Source organism: Rutidosis leptorrhynchoides, chromosome 4 (genome assembly GCF_046630445.1).
Source record: "Rutidosis leptorrhynchoides isolate AG116_Rl617_1_P2 chromosome 4, CSIRO_AGI_Rlap_v1, whole genome shotgun sequence".
NCBI classification, from domain to species: Eukaryota; Viridiplantae; Streptophyta; class Magnoliopsida; order Asterales; family Asteraceae; genus Rutidosis; species Rutidosis leptorrhynchoides.
In genome coordinates, this window is record NC_092336.1 from 635504900 (window position 1) to 635521685 (window position 16786).

At 37.3% G+C, this 16786-nt stretch overlaps 1 protein-coding gene across 1 annotated transcript in view; it reads left to right on the forward strand.

Annotated features, from left to right (window-relative positions):
- Positions 1-15995, forward strand: part of LOC139843140 (ras-related protein Rab5-like) — a 225445-nt gene extending 209450 nt beyond the window's left edge. Inside the window, exons 2-4 of the mRNA XM_071833211.1 lie at positions 15554-15721; positions 15815-15937; positions 15984-15995. Coding sequence (XP_071689312.1) covers positions 15554-15721; positions 15815-15937; positions 15984-15995 — 303 coding nt within the window. The remainder of the gene's footprint in view (positions 1-15553; positions 15722-15814; positions 15938-15983) is intronic.
- Positions 15996-16786: the final 791 nt, after the last annotated feature.

A 16786-nucleotide genomic window follows, 5' to 3' on the forward strand; every position in this document is an offset into this window, starting at 1 on the left:
TTTCCTTTGTTGAACAACTTGCGTATTAACTAGATTTATCTTCAAAACTGTCATGTATCAGAGTGTACTATATTTCATGTTATATGTAATATAGCGAAGTTGTAAGTTTGAAGAATATTTGTATGTGATATATTATTATAATCAGTTTTTCATATGGAATTGTAGTAGTTGAATTGTATATTAGCTACTAAGTATGAACTTAACGGGTAGGTAGTACCCGAATTTAAACTTATAAAACGCTAATATGAAGAAAAAGCTTTTATAAATGAGTTCATATTATGCTACGAGATACTATTGACTACTCTCAATATTCTGTATGATTAATTTGTTTCATTTGACTATTTTGAAGGAAATGGCACCGACTACTCGACACACCTTGAATATGAGCGAAGAGGAATTTCGTGCCTTTCTTGCTTCAAACATAGCCGTAGTACAGGCCGCGCTACATACCAACAATAACTCTGAATCTAGCAATACAGCTAACGGCGCAAGAAATCGTGTAGGATGCTCCTACAAGGAATTCACTGCCTGCAAACCTTCAGAATTTGATGGGACCGAAGGACCAATCGGATTGAAACGGTGGACCGAGAAAGTTGAATCGGTGTTTTCCATAAGTAAGTGTGCTGAAGGAGACAAAGTGAAGTACGCTACGCATACCTTCACAGGTATTGCGTTAACATGGTGGAATACCTATCTAGAGCAAGTGGGGCAAGATGCTGCTTATGCGCTACCGTGGTCAGCATTCAAGCACTTGATGAACGAGAAGTACCATCCCAGAACTGAGGTCAATAAGCTCAAGTCAGAACTTAGAGGGTTACGAACACAGGGATTCGATATTACTTCGTACGAAAGACGATTCACAGAATTGTGCCTATTGTGTCCGAGAGCGTTCGAAGATGAGGAAGAGAAGACCGACGCGTTTGTGAAAGGGTTACCGGAGAGAATCCAAGAAGATATAAGTTCACACGAGCCTTCCTCCATACAAAAGGCATGTAGAATGGCTCACAAACTAGTGAACCAGATTGAGGGAAGAATTAAAGAACAGGCGGCCGAAGAGGCCAACGTGAAGCTAGTCAAAAGAAAGTGGGAGGAAAACGGTGATAAGAGTCACCAAAACAACAACAACTATCCCAACAATCGCAACATCAATCGCAACTACAACAAACAGCACAACAACAACAACAACTACAACAATCATCCCAACAACAATAACAACCGCAACAACAACAACAATCAGAAGCAGCTATGCCAAAGGTGTGAAAAGTATCACTCGGGGTTCTGCACCAAATTTTGCAACAAGTGTAAAAGAAATGGTCATAGCGCGGCGAAGTGTGAGGTCTACGGACCAGGGGTTAACAAAACGAAAGGAACAAATAGTGTCGGAACGAGTAATGGCGGAGCAAGTAGTGTCGGAGCAAGTTATGCCATTGTAGTTTGTTATAAATATGGAAAACCGGGCCACATTATTAGAAATTGCCCGAACCAGGAGAACACGAATGGACAAGGCCGCGGAAGAGTTTTCAATATTAATGCGGCAGAGGCACAGGAAGACCCGGAGCTTGTTACGGGTACGTTTCTTATTGACAATAAATCTACTTACGTTTTATTTAATTCGGGTGCGGATAGAAGCTATATGAGTAGAGATTTTTGTGCTAAATTAAGTTGTCCATTGACGCCGTTGGATAGTAAATTTTTACTCGAATTAGCAAACGGTAAATTAATTTTAGCAGATTATATATGCCGAAATCGAGAAATTAAACTGGGTAGCGAAATATTTAAGATTGATTTGATACCAGTAGAGTTAGGGATTTTTGATGTAATAATTGGCATGGACTGGCTGAAGGAGATGAAAGCAGAGATCGTATGTTACAAAAATGCAATTCGCATTGTACGAGAAGAAGGAGAACCCTTAATGGTGTACGGAGAAAAGGGCAACACGAAGCTACATCTTATTAGTAATTTGAAGGCACAAAAACTAATAAGAAAAGGTTGCTATGTTGTTCTAGCACACGTCGAGAAAGTACAAACTGAAGAAAAGAGCATCAATGATGTTCCCGTCGCAAAAGAATTTCCCGATGTATTTCCGAAAGAATTACCGGGACTACCTCCACATCGATCTGTTGAATTTCAAATAGATCTTGTACCAGGAGCTGCACTAATAGCTCGTGCTCCTTACAGACTCGAACCCAGCGAGATGAATGAACTGCAAAGCCAACTGCAAGAACTATTAGAACGTGGTTTCATTCGACCAAGCACATCACCATGGGGAGCTCCTGTTTTGTTTGTCAAGAAGAAGGATGGTACATTTAGGTTGTGTATTGACTACAGAGAGTTGAATAAACTTACCATCAAAAACCGTTATCCACTGCCGAGAATTGACGACTTATTTGATCAACTACAAGGCTCGTCGGTTTATTCGAAAATCGATTTACGTTCTGGATATCATCAAATGCGAGTAAAGGAGGTTGATATTCCAAAAACTGCTTTTAGGATGCGTTATGGTCATTACGAGTTTATGGTTATGCCGTTTGGATTGACTAACGCACCAGCTGTGTTCATGGACCTTATGAACCGAGTGTGTGGGCTATATCTTGACAAGTTTGTCATTGTTTTCATCGATGACATACTTATTTACTCAAAGAATGATCAAGAACACGAAGAACATTTGAGAAAAGTGCTAGAAGTGTTGAGGAAAGAAAAACTGTATGCTAAGTTTTCAAAGTGTGCATTTTGGTTGGAAGAAGTTCAATTCCTCGGTCACATAATGAACAAAGAAGGTATCCAGGTGGACCCGGCAAAGATCGAAACCGTTGAAAAGTGGGAAACCCCAAAAACTCCAAAGCATATACGTCAATTTTTAGGATTGGCTGGTTACTACAGAAGATTCATCCAAGATTACTCCAAAATAGAAAAACCCTTGACTGCATTAACGCATAAAGGGAAGAAATTTGAATGGAAGGATGAACAAGAGAAGGCATTTCAGTTATTGAAGAAAAAGCTAACTACGGCACCTATACTGTCATTGCCTGAAGGGAATGATGATTTTGTGATTTATTGTGACACATCAAAACAAGGTCTCTGTTGTGTATTAATACAATGAACGAAGGTGATTGCTTATGCGTCTAGACAATTGAAGATTCACGAGCAAAATTATACGACTCATGATTTGGAATTGGGTGCTGTTGTTTTTGCATTAAAGACTTGGAGGCATTATTTATATGGGGTCAAAAGTATTATATATACCGACCACAAAAGTCTCCAACATATATTTAATCAGAAGCAACTGAATATGAGACAACGCAAGTGGATTGAACTGTTGAATGATTATGATTTTGAGATTCGATACCACCCGGGGAAGGCGAATGTGGAAGCCGATGCTTTGAGTAGAAAGGACAGAGAACCTATACGGGTAAAAGCTATGAATATAATTATTCGTACTAACCTTACTACTCAAATAAAGGAGGCGCAACAGGGGGTTGTAAAAGAAGGAAAGTTAAAGAATGAGATACCCAAAGGATCAGAGAAACATCTTAATATTCGGGAAGACGGAACCCGATATAGGGCTGATAGAATTTGGGTACCAAGGTTTGGAGATTGAGAGAAATGGTACTTAAGGAAGCACATAAAACCATATATTCTATACATCCCGGAGCGGGGAAGATGTATAAAGATCTCAAGAAACACTTTTGGTGGCCGGGTATGAAAGCCAATATTGCTAAATATGTAGGAGAATGTTTGACGTGTTCTAAGGTCAAAGCTGAACATCAGAAACCATCAGGTCTACTACAACAACCTGAAATCCCGGAATGGAAATGGGAAAACATTACCATGGATTTCATTACTAAATTGCCAAGGACTGCAAGTGGTTATGATACTATTTGGGTAATAGTTGATCGTCTCACCAAGTCAGCACACTTCCTGCCAATGAGAGAAGATGACAAAATGGAGAAGTTGGCGCGATTGTATTTGAAGGAGGTTGTCTCCAGACATGGAATACCCGTCTCTATTATCTCTGACAGGGATGGTAGATTTGTTTCAAGGTTCTGGCAGACGTTGCAACAAGCATTAGGGACTCGTCTAGACATGAGTACTGCCTATCCTCCACAAACTGATGGGCAGAGCAAAAGGACAATACAAACGGTTGAAGACATGCTACGAGCATGTGTTATTGATTTCGGAAACAGTTGGGATCGACACCTACCGTTAGCAGAATTTTCCTACAACAACAGTTAACATTCTAGTATTGAGATGGCGCCGTTTGAGGCACTTAATGGTAGAAAGTGCAGGTCTCCGATTTGTTGGAATGAAGTGGGGGATAGACAGATTACGGGTTCGGAGATAATACAAGAAACTACTGAGAAAATCATCCAAATTCAACAACGATTGAAAACCGCCCAGAGTCGACAAAAGAGCTATGCGGACAGTAAAAGAAAAGATATAGAGTTTGAAATTGGAGAAATGGTCATGCTTAAGGTTTCACCTTGGAAAGGCGTTGTTCGATTTGGTAAACGGGGGAAACTAAATCCAAAGTACATTGGACCATTCAAGATTATAGATCGTGTCAGACCAGTAGCTTACCAACTGGAGCTACCTCAATAACTCGTGGCTGTACATAACACTTTCCACGTCTCAAATTTGAAGAAATGTTTTACTAAAGAAGATCTCACTATTCCGTTGGACGAAATCCAAATCAATGAAAAACTTCAATTCATTGAAGAACCCGTCGAAATAATGGATCGTGAGGTTAAGAGACTTAAGCAAAAAAAGATACCGATTGTTAAGGTTCGATGGAATGCTCGTAGAGGACCCGAGTTCACCTGGGAGCGTGAAGATCAGATGAAGAAGAAATACCCGCATCTATTTCCAGAAGATTTGTCAACACCTTCAACAGCTTAAAATTTCGGGACGAAATTTATTTAACGGGTAGGTACTGTAGTGACCAACTTTTCCATGTTTATATATATTAATTGAGATTGATATTTACATGACTAAATGTTTCCAACGTGTTAAGAAATCAAACTAGTTAAGACTTGATTAAATGAAATACGTTTCATATAGACAATTGATCACCCAAGTTGACCGGTGATTCACGAAACGTTAAAACTTGTAAAAACTATATGATGACATATATATGAATATATATATATATATATATATATATATATATATATATATATAGTTAACATGATTTTATGATAAGTAAGTATCTCATTAGGTATTTTAACAATGAGTTATATACATAAAAATGAGACTATTGAATTATGAAACTCGAAAACGATATATATAACGATTATCGTTATATCAACGTCTTACTAAATACATATGGATCATTTTAAGATATTTTTACATTATATAATCATGATAAATGATAAGTAAATATATCATTAAGTGTATTAACAATGAACTACATATAAAAAAAAATAAGACTACTAACTTAATGATTTCGAAACGAGACATATATGTAACGATTATCATTGTAACGACATTTAACTGTATATATATCATACTAAGATATATTATATATCATAATATCATGATAATGTAACAATTTAACATCTATTTAGATATAATAAACAATGGGTTAACAACATTTACCAAGACCGTTAACCTAAAGGTTTCAAAACAACATATACATGTAACGACTAACGATGACTTAACGACTCAGTTAAAATGTATTTACATGTAGTGTTTTAATATGAATTTATACACTTTTGAAAGACTTCAAGACACTTATCAAAGTACTTCTACTTAACAAAAATGCTTACAATTACATCCTCATTCATTTTCATCAATAATTCTACTCGTATGCACCCGTATTCGTACTCGTACAATACACAGCTTTTAGATGTATGTACTATTTATATATACACTCCAATGATCAGCTTTTAGCAGCCCATGTGAGTCACCTAACACATGTGGGAACCATCATTTGGCAACTAGCATGAAATATCTCATAACATTACAAAAATATTAGTAATCATTCATGACTTATTTACATGTAAACAAAATTACACATCCTTTATATCTAATCCATATACCAACGACCAAAAACACCTACAAACACTTTCATTCTTCAATTTTCTTCATCTAATTGATCTCTCTCAAGTTCTATCTTCAAGTTCTAAGTGTTCTTCATAAATTCTATAAGTTCTAGTTTCATAAAATCAAGAATACTTCCAAGTTTGCTAGCTTACTTCCAATCTTGTAAAGTGATCATCCAACCTCAAGAAATCTTTCTTATTTACAGTAAAATATCTTTCTAATACAAGGTAATACTCATATTCAAACTTTGATTCAATTTCTATAACTATAACAATCTTATTTCGAGTAGAAATCTTACTTGAACTTGTTTTCGTGTCATGATTCTGCTTCAAGAACTTTCAAGCCATCCAAGGATCCTTTGAAGCTAGATCTATATTTCTAAGGTTTAAACTTGAAATCACTAGAACATAGTTTAGTTAATTCTAAACTTGTTCGCAAACAAAAGTTAATCCTTCTAACTTGACTTTTAAAATCAACTAAACACATGTTCTATATCTATATGATATGCTAACTTAATGATTTAAAACCTGGAAACACGAAAAACACCGTAAAACCAGACATACGTCGTCGTAGTAACACCGCGGGCTGTTTTGGGTTTGATAATTAAAAACTATGATAAACTTTGATTTAAAAGTTGTTCTTCTGGGAAAATGATTTTTCTTATGAACATGAAACTATATCCAAAAATTATGGTTAAACTCAAAGTGGAAGTATGTTTTTTTCAAAATGGTCATCAAGACGTCGTTCTTTCGACTGAAATGAATATCTCTTACAAAAATGACTTGTAACTTATATTTCCGACTATAAACCTATACTTTTTCTATTTATATTCATAAAATAGAGTTCAATATGAAACCATAGCAATTTGATTCACTCAAAACGGATTTAAAACGAAGAAGTTATGGGTAAAACAAGATTGGATATTTTTTGATTGTTGTAGCTACGGGAAATAATGTAACGATTCTATACAAATCATATCCTTGCTAACTTATATTGTATTATACATGTATTCTAATATATTATGTAATCTTGGGATACCATAGACACGGATGCAAATGTTTTGACATATCATATCGACCCATGTATATATATTATTTGGAACAACCATAGACACTCTATATGCAGTAATGTTGAAGTTAGCTATACAGGGTTGAGGTTGATTTCAAAAATATATATACTTTGAGTTGTGATTTAGCCTGAGACGTGTATACACTGGGTCGTGGATTGATTCAAGATAATATATATCAATTTATTTCTGTACATCTAACTGTGGACAACTAGTTGTAGGTTACTAACGAGGACAGCTGACTTAATACACTCAAATCTTTAAAACATAATAAAAATGATTGTAATTATATTTTGATCATACTTTGATATATATGTACATATTTGTATAGGTTCGTGAATCAATCCGTGGCCAAGTCTTATTTTCGAGGAAGAAAATATCTGTGAAAGTGAGTTATAGTCCCACTTTTAAAATCTAATATTTTTGGGATGAGAATACATGCAGGTTTTATAAATGATTTACAAAATAGACACAAGTACGTGAAACTACATTCTATGGTTGAATTATCGAAATCGAATATGCCCCTTTTTATTAAGTCTGGTAATCTAAGAATTAGGGAACAGACACCCTAATTGACGCGAATCCTAAAGATAGATCTATTGGGCCTAACAAACCCCATCCAAAGTACTAGATGCTTTAGTACTTCGAAATTTATATCATATCCAAAGGGTGTCCCGGAATGATGGGGATATTCTTATATATGCATCTTGTTAATGTCGGTTACCAGGTGTTCACCATATGAATGATTTTTATCTCTATGTATGGGATGTGTATTGAAATATGAAATCTTGTGGTCTATTGTTATGATTTGATATATATAGGTTAAACCTATAACTCACCAACATTTTTGTTGACGTTTAAAGCATGTTTATTCTCAGGTGAATACTAAAAGCTTCGGCTGTTGCATGCTAAAATAAGGACAAGATTTGGAGTCCATGTTTGTATGATATTGTGTAAAAACTATATTCAAGAAACATATGTCGATGTAATATATTTCTATTGTAAACCATTATGTAATGATCGTGTGTAAACAATATATTTTAGATTATCATTATTTGATAATCTACGTAATGTTTTTAAAACCTTTATTGATAAAATAAAGGTTATGGTTGTTTTAAAAATGAATGCAGTCTTTGAAAAACGTCTCATATAGAGGTCAAAACCTCGCAACGAAATCAATTAATATAGAACGTTTATAATCAATATGAACGGGACATTTCAAAGCGCTTGCGGGAATCCATAACACATTTCATTTTTCCCATCTTGGTAAGTGCCTTACGGATGACTCGACTTAGGTGCCGTTAGATGAGATTACCTTGAATAACAAATTAGAGTATGTTGAAGAGCCGATTGCAATCCTTGATGAAAAGGTTAAAATGTTGCGGAACAAAGAAGTTAGAACTTTTAAAGTGCAATGGCGACATCGAAAGGGTTCCGAGTTTACGTGGGAATCCGAAGAGTTTGTTTTGGTTTATCTCCCGGCTTGTCATGCGGCTTGGATCGCGAGGACGCGCTCCGATTCAAGTGGGGGAGAGTTGTAACATCCCGTTTCCTCGTACATGGTATAAAGGTGCACATTTTTCCTTGTAAACGTTCAATATTAACCGCGAACGATTGTTTATAGTTTAAATCTTGAAAATGTGGAAAATGGTTGATCAGGCCCTTCATCGCGTTTTGGGTGTACCCATCGCATCTGGGTGTGTCGCGATACGCGACAGGGTGTTTTGAAACGCGACGACATTAAATCCCAGCTCCTGACCCACTTGTCGCATTTGAGTGTGCTTGGTCGCGTCCTGGTACCGCGGACATCGACAGAGTGTCGCGAAACGCGACGTTCATCGCTATTTTACTTTTTTGACCCAAATTAAATGGAATCTTTGGGGGTATGTTGGTCCTCTACCTTATGGCCGGTTTTGGGGAGTCTAAAACTGGTTCAACCTTATCCCATCCTCATTTATCACGTTCTCATCTACCTAAATTAAATCTAGAGAGAGAGTTGAGGTTTTAGAGTGAGAGAGCTCACTTTGGTGAAGAAGAAGGCCAAATCTCGCCCGAACCCAAGCTTTAAAGTTATTCCCTACGTCACTCGCTACGTTGTGGTTGTATTGGTAAGTCTTAACTCTATGTTTTGAGTTTTAATTGGGTTATGGCTAGGGTTTTGTTTACTTGAGACTTGTATGACCCATTTGAAGGTTAAATGGGTGAATTTGGGTTATATTGATGAAAGGAAACCCTAATAGCTATAATCTAGGGTTTGGTCTTATGAATTGAAGTTGTAAGTGTTAGATGGTGTTGTTAGTCACTATTGCACTTGTAAATTGATGAAAGAATTGTTAATGGGCTAAGTTTGACTAAAATTGTAAGTCTAAGTGTTAAAATGGGTCAAATGTGTAACGGTTGACCTAAATGAGTGAAATGGGTATGAAATGCCCTAAGTTTGTGTTAGTTGGTGTTAGTAGACTTTAATCACTAGTTTTTGGTGATTAAAGTTGAGTCTCGGCCATTTATGGGCGGTTTTGGTGTAATTGAGTTATTTAATGCAACTGGGTCATTGAATGCTCAAGTGTAAGTAATATGGTTAGTTCCACAAGTTGTGTATTGAATGTGTACTTAATGTATTAGGTACTTTGCTTTGAAGCATACGGAAGTGTTTAATCACCAACGACGTGTTAAGGTGAGTGGAATAATTATGCGTGTACGTATATAATGTATTTATTTGTGTAGCATGGGATGTGGAATTGTCGCGGTGTTCAAGACACCACATTCTATGTAACGAGTGGAATTGTCGCGGTGTTCGAGACACCACTCATTGGTTTGATTGACATGTGGAATAGTCGCGGTGTTCAAGACACCACATTGTCATGGGAGTGGGATTGTCGCGGTGTTCAAGACACCACTCATGGGTTTGATTGACATGTGGGATAGTCGCGGTGTTTAAGACACCACATTGTCATGGGGGTGAGTTAGTCGCGGTGTTTAAGACATCACCCGGGGGATTAGTGAATACGCGGAGTAATGTACACTAATGGATGTTATGAACTCCGACGGTCTTTCAAGTACCGTTCCCTTATTCGATTAGTTAACCATGGTTGTGTGAATTCCTATTTAGCATATTAAATTGTGAACCATATGCTATTGTTGTTGCTAGCTTATTGTGAATTGCGGATAGTAGTTTATGCATTATGTTTGCAAGGTTGTCGAATTGCTATCTTGTATGCGGTATTGTGTAAGTGATTGCAAGTAAGTAGGTTATATATGCATACGTATAATTATTGCATTCACTAAGCGTTAGCTTACCCCTCTCGTTGTTTATCTTTTTAGATGCAGGTGCGGATAAGGGGAAGGGGGTTGTTGGATACTAGTTCCCTATGTTGGATTATTGTTGAAGCTTTTGAAGTCGACCTAGCGTTTTGGGTAGTTTAGCCCCAAACCATGCTCGGGTGTAGTTTGGATTAAAACTATCATTTTAAGTGGGTCGAACTTGTATTACATTTGATTAATGGCCTTCGTGCCTTTTGTAAACATTAAAGTTGTTATAAGCTTTAACAGGTTGTATTGATTGGTTTAAACCTTTTGAATGGAGCGTAAATGTTTTATTTAAAAAAAAAATTACTCGTGTTAAATACGGGTTGGGATGTTTCAATAGGAGAGACTTTGGCTTTTGGAAGATGCAAATTAAAGATTACTTGTATCAAAAGAAGCTACACCAACCTTTGTTAGAGACCAAGCCCGAAAGCATGAGCGATGCCGATTGGACTTGGATCGTCAAGCTTTGGGTACTATTCGTCTTTCACTTGCTAAGAACGTTGCATACAACGTTGTGAATGAGAAGACGACGTTTGCTTGCTTGAAAGCACTCTCTAACATGTATGAGAAACCTACAGCTTCTAATAAGGTATTTCTCATGCGTCAATTGTTCAATACAAAGATGAAAGAAGGTATGAGTGCAACGGATCATATCAATGAATTTAATAATATTGTTTCAAGGCTTGAATCGGTAGAGATTAAGTTTGATGATGAACTAAAAGCACTAATCTTGCTTTCATCATTACCGGAAAGTTGGTCAGGTACGGTTACCGCGGTTAGGTGCTCTACGGGAACTACTAAGCGAGCGTTTGAAGCAATAAGGGATTTGATTCTTGGTGAAGATACTCGTAGGAGAAACTCTGGAGAATCGACATCCGGTTCTTTGTTAAATACCGACAACCGTGGTAGGAAATTTGATTGCGGTGAGAAGAAGGGTAGAAAGAAGTCAAAGAAGATGTATCCATTGAAGGATAGAAGTGAAACCGTTTGTTGGGGTTGCAATCAAAAATGGTACTTTCAAAGGAATTATAAAAATGGTCCGGCGAAAGGTGTGAACTTGACCGAAGAAGAAAGTGATGATGCACTTTTATGTAGTGTTGAAAATTCTATGGAGTCTTAGATTTTGGATTCGGGAGCTTCGTTTCATGCTACTCATGTCAAAAGCATGATGAAGAATTTTCGATCATATCAAGGCAAGGTGAGATTGGCCGACAACAAACCACTCGAGATAGAGGGTATTGGAGATGTTGTGTTGAAGACTACTCTTGGTTCTAATTGGACTTTGAAAGATGTAAGGTACATTCCTAAATTGAAAAGGAAGCTCATTTCGGTTGGTCAATTAGATGATGAAGGTAACGCGGTTACTTTTGAAAACCGCCAATGGAAGGTGGTTAAGGGTAGTTGTGTAGTGGCTCGTGGACATAAAAGGGGAACACTTTATATGGTTGAAGTGTTTGATGAAGACACGGTGGTTGCTACGGTTAATGTTGAGTCTGAATCAAGTCTATGGCACCGAAGACTCGGGCATATGAGTGAGAAGGGTATGAAGATGCTTGTTTCGAGTGGAAGAATTCCGGATTTGAAAAATGAAGAACTTGGGTTTTGCGAACCATGTGTCTATGGGAATCAAAAGAAGGTGACTTTTGGGAAATCAGGGAATGCACCTAAGTTGAAGAAATTGGAGCTCGTTCATACGGATGTGTTTGGTCCAACCAATGTAGAATCACATGGAGGTTCTCGCTATTATGTCACCTTCATTGACGACTCCACTCGAAAGGTATGGGTTTATTTTCTTAAAGCTAAATCTGATGTATTTAATACCTTTGTGAAGTGGAAATCTATGGTAGAAAATGAGACTAACTTAAAGGTTAAGTGCTTGAAGTCGGATAATGGAGGGGAATATGGTAGTCTTGAGTTTAAAGACCATTGTGCAAAGCTCGGTATTAGAATGTTGAAGACGGTACCGGAGACACCGCAACACAATGGGGTCACCGAATGTATGAATCGTACGTTAAATGAAAGGGCAAAGAGTATAAGACTACAAGCCGGTTTTCCTAAAATGTTTTGGGCGGATGCGGTTAACACAGCGGCTTATTTGATAAATAGGGGACCCTCAACACCGTTGGGTTTCCGAATTCCCGAGGAAGAATGGCAAGGTAAGAAGGTGAGTTATGGTCACCTTAGGATCTTTGGGTGTAATGCATATGTGAAGACCAAAGATGCGGTTAGAGACAAACTTGAAGCTAAGTCAAAGAAGTGTATTTTCATAGGTTACGGGTCGGATGAAATGGGCTATCGTTGTTGGGACAATGAAGCTAGAAAAGTAATTCATTCGCGAGATGTTACTTTTGATGAAGATTCGGTCTATGGCAAACTAGAAACGGGGAGTCCTAAACCGAGTCAAGTTACTTTTGACTATGTTTCTATTGATGATCTTGCAGGTTCTAGTGGGAGTTTGGGAAACAATGAATTGCCGAATAAGGTGTCGGGAAATGCTAGTGATGGAGATGGTTCGAAAAGCGGTGATGATTCCGAACATAGTGCGAGTTCTAGTGATGATGAGGAGACAAATGAAACCGGTCTAACCATTCAGGTTGCTCCTACACTAAGACGCTCGACTAGAGTGCCCAAACCTAATCCTAGGTATTCTCCATCAGCAAACTACTTGCTCTATACCGAGAATGGTGAACCCGAAAGTTACTTAGAGGCAAGAAAAACAAAAGAATCCATACAATGGGAGCTTGCCATGAAAGAAGAGATGGGGTCACTTGAAAAGAATAAAACTTGGTCACTAGTGAAGTTACCTCATGATAAAAGGGTGTTGTAAACCAAATGGGTGTATCGAATCAAGAATGAGTCGGATGGCAAGAAAAGGTACAAGGCTCGTTTGGTAGTCAAAGGCTTTCAACAAAAGGAAGGGGTTGACTACAAAGAGATATTTTCACCGGTAGTTAAAATGACTACTATCCGTTTGGTACTTTCTATGGTTGCATTCGAAGACTTAAATCTAGAGCAACTAGATGTGAAGACTGCATCCTTGCATGGTGATCTTGTTGAAGAGATCTACATGAGGCAACCCGAGGGCTTTGAGGTAAAGGGTAAAGAGAAGTGGGTTTGTAAGCTAAAGAAAAGTTTGAATGGATTGAAGCAAGCACCTCGGCAATGGTACTTGAAGTTTGATGATTTTATGAAGAAGATTGGTTTCTTAAGATGTGAAGCGGATCACTGTTGCTACTTGAAGAAACTCAAGTATTCTTATATAATCTTATTGTTGTATGTTGATGACATGTTACTTGCAGGTTCCAACATGTCCGAAATTAACAAGTTGAAGGGATTACTTTCCCGTGAATTCGAGATGAAAGATCTTGGTGGTGCTAAGCAAATACTTGGCATGAGTATTGTGCGTGATCGTGTGAAGGGTACTTTATACTTGTCTCAATCCAAATATATTGAGAAAGTAGTAGAGCGGTTCAATATGGAGAATTCAAAGGCTCGTTCTATGCCTTTGGGTAGCACGATTAAGTTATCGAAAAGTCAATCACCAAAGACGGTAAAAGATAAAATGGACATGGAAAAGGTTCCATATGCATCGGCCGTGGGTAGTATTATGTATGCCATGGTTTGTATAAGACCCGATATTGCTCAAGCAGTGGGAGTTGTAAGTCGTTATATGTCTAATCCGGGGAAAGAGCATTGGGAAGCGGTCAAATGGTTGCTTCGTTATTTGAAAGGTACTTCTAATATGGGATTGTGTTTCTCTAAAAACAATCTCATACTTAGAGGTTATGCGGATGCTGATTTGAGTGGATGTGATGATTCGGGGAAAAGCACTACGGGTTATGTTTTCACAATAGGGAAGACGACGGTTAGTTGGATGTCTCGACTACAAACGAGTGTTGCTTTATCAACCACTGAAGCCGAATATATGGCTATTTCAGAAGCTTCTAAAGAGCTTATTTGGTTGAAGAACTTCTTAGGTGAGTTGGGTAAAAGACAAGAGTATTGCGTATTGTATTGTGATAATCAAAGTTCATCTTGGGAAGAATCCGGTGTTTCATAGTCGTACGAAATACATCAAGATAATGTATCATTTTATTCGACAACATATAAATGATGGTACTTTATTATTGGAGAAAATCCTTGGTACGAAGAATCCTGCTGATATGTTTACTAAGGTGGTTACGACAGAGAAATTGAGGTTTTGCATTACCTCAATTGGTCTTCTAATGAATTGATGAGAGAAGACCCCAACTAGAGAATTAGAGAGCTAATGTTACAAGTTTAACAAGTAGTATTGAAGACCTTTTATCGAAAGTCTACTCATCCGAAGTTTGTGTTGAGCGTGCGTGTCCCAAATAGAATTAGGCGGTAATCGAAGGTGGTTTAATGTTCTTGGTTAGATCATTGATATGAATGGAGCTTGTTCAAAGTCTCCAAGTGGGAGATTGTTGGAGTGTGGAGACATTTAAACAAAACTGGAAAAAGTGCCACTAAAAACTGTTTAAACACGGATTTTGCACGGATTTTGTAGATTTCGATAAGCGTGAAACAGAGCAAAAGCAGAGCAAACGAGGGTGCGCGGCAATGGTGCGCGGCGCGCACAACCAGCGCGCACAAGGGTTTAAATCTGGAAACCTTCTGTTCGAAGTTTGAGCGAGTGAGCTGAGCGCACCATTAAGTGTGAGCTGAGCGCACGTTGGCTGGCAGCAAGCTGGCAACTTTTTCACATGGGATCCGAACATGTTTGGTCTACCTTTCACTTTAGGTGAAAAGTGGGATACTTTACACCTAAAATTATGATTGTGATCATGCCATTGATGGGTGTAAAGATTAACTAGTTGGTTAGTATGATGATTACTTGGCCACATGAAGATTCCTTGTAGTTTCTTAAGTGTTCTTGTTATCCTATAAATTGAGCTCATTATATCTAATTGTAACACACCACAAAATTACTGAAATACATTCTCTAGTTGGTCCGTGGACTAAAGCAATCACAATGATTGCATATAACCACGTTATCTTTTGTGTCGATTTACATTTTCGCATTTATATTCTTTCGTTCATTAAGTGGGTGAGTGATCTTAAAGAATCACTTGCGTTGTTTGGGTCCTAATATCCTAACAAATGACACGAGTATAGGAGTCTACGATTGGAGCTGCCTTCTTCACACAGGTTGTGTCAATACATAAAACGACAGTAAAGTTTGATATATGGGACACGGCTGGACAAGAACGTTATCATAGCTTAGCTTCAATGTACTATCGTGGTGCAGCTGCAGCCGTTGTCGTCTACAATATAACCTCCATGGTACGAACTATTAATTAAATTCATAAAGTTTGAAACTTTGATTCAAATAGTTTTTTTTTTTAAACAAAATTTGTAATTTTTCTTTTGCTGCAGGTTTCATTTCAAAGGGCAAAGAAATGGGTTGAAGAACTACAAAGACAGAGTAACCCACATTTGGTTATGGTTTTAGTGGCCAATAAAGCAGATTTGAGTACTAAAAGAGAGGTCGAAACTGAGGTATACGATAACTTATATAGGAGTTCATGTTTTTATGTTGCACCAGATAACTTATTAGTGATGTACCTTGTATGTTATGCTAACAAAATTGTCTTTTACGATTGTTGCAGGAAGGTAAGAAATATGCAATAGAAATTGGTCCGCAATTTTTCGAGACTTCTGCTAAAAAAGCAGAGAACGTACACGAGCTCTTCTATGAAATAGGTAACTACCATGTCTACATCCATGAAGTATGAACCGTCTCATTATATATTGTGCCCAATTTGACTTCAGTTTGGGTGGTATTTTTGAACCCACTTATTATAAAACGTCTTGTGGTTTACTTGCTAATATACAAAGTGTGAGATAAATGTTAGGACACATTTTATATGTGAATGATGTCAAAATTACTTGTTGTTCTGCAGCAAAAGGAGTTGCAAAAGCTGCCCCTTTAACTTCGAGTGGAATGAAGCTAGAAAACGAAACACAAGAGAAAGGTGAAGGTTTGTTCTGCTGCAATACATGAAACATTTGTACACGTATGACATTATCATTTCGTTGTATAATATATATATATATATATATATATATATATATATATATATACACTTACATCATAACTACCTATCTGTTGCTACTTCTTGTTAGCAAACATGGTTGTGATGTGATAATCCGGGTTGTTTATTGAATCGTCAATAATTTCCTAATCGAGTATTTCGACCTTTACAAGCCTTAGTTCATGATAACTCATTTGGATAAGACAAGAAATACAATTTGATTATCAGCAGGAACAATTCAAATCAAAATATTAGAGAGAAAGTTTGTGTTTGTGTGTGGTGTTATGAAAGCAAACAGATAAAAAACAAATTC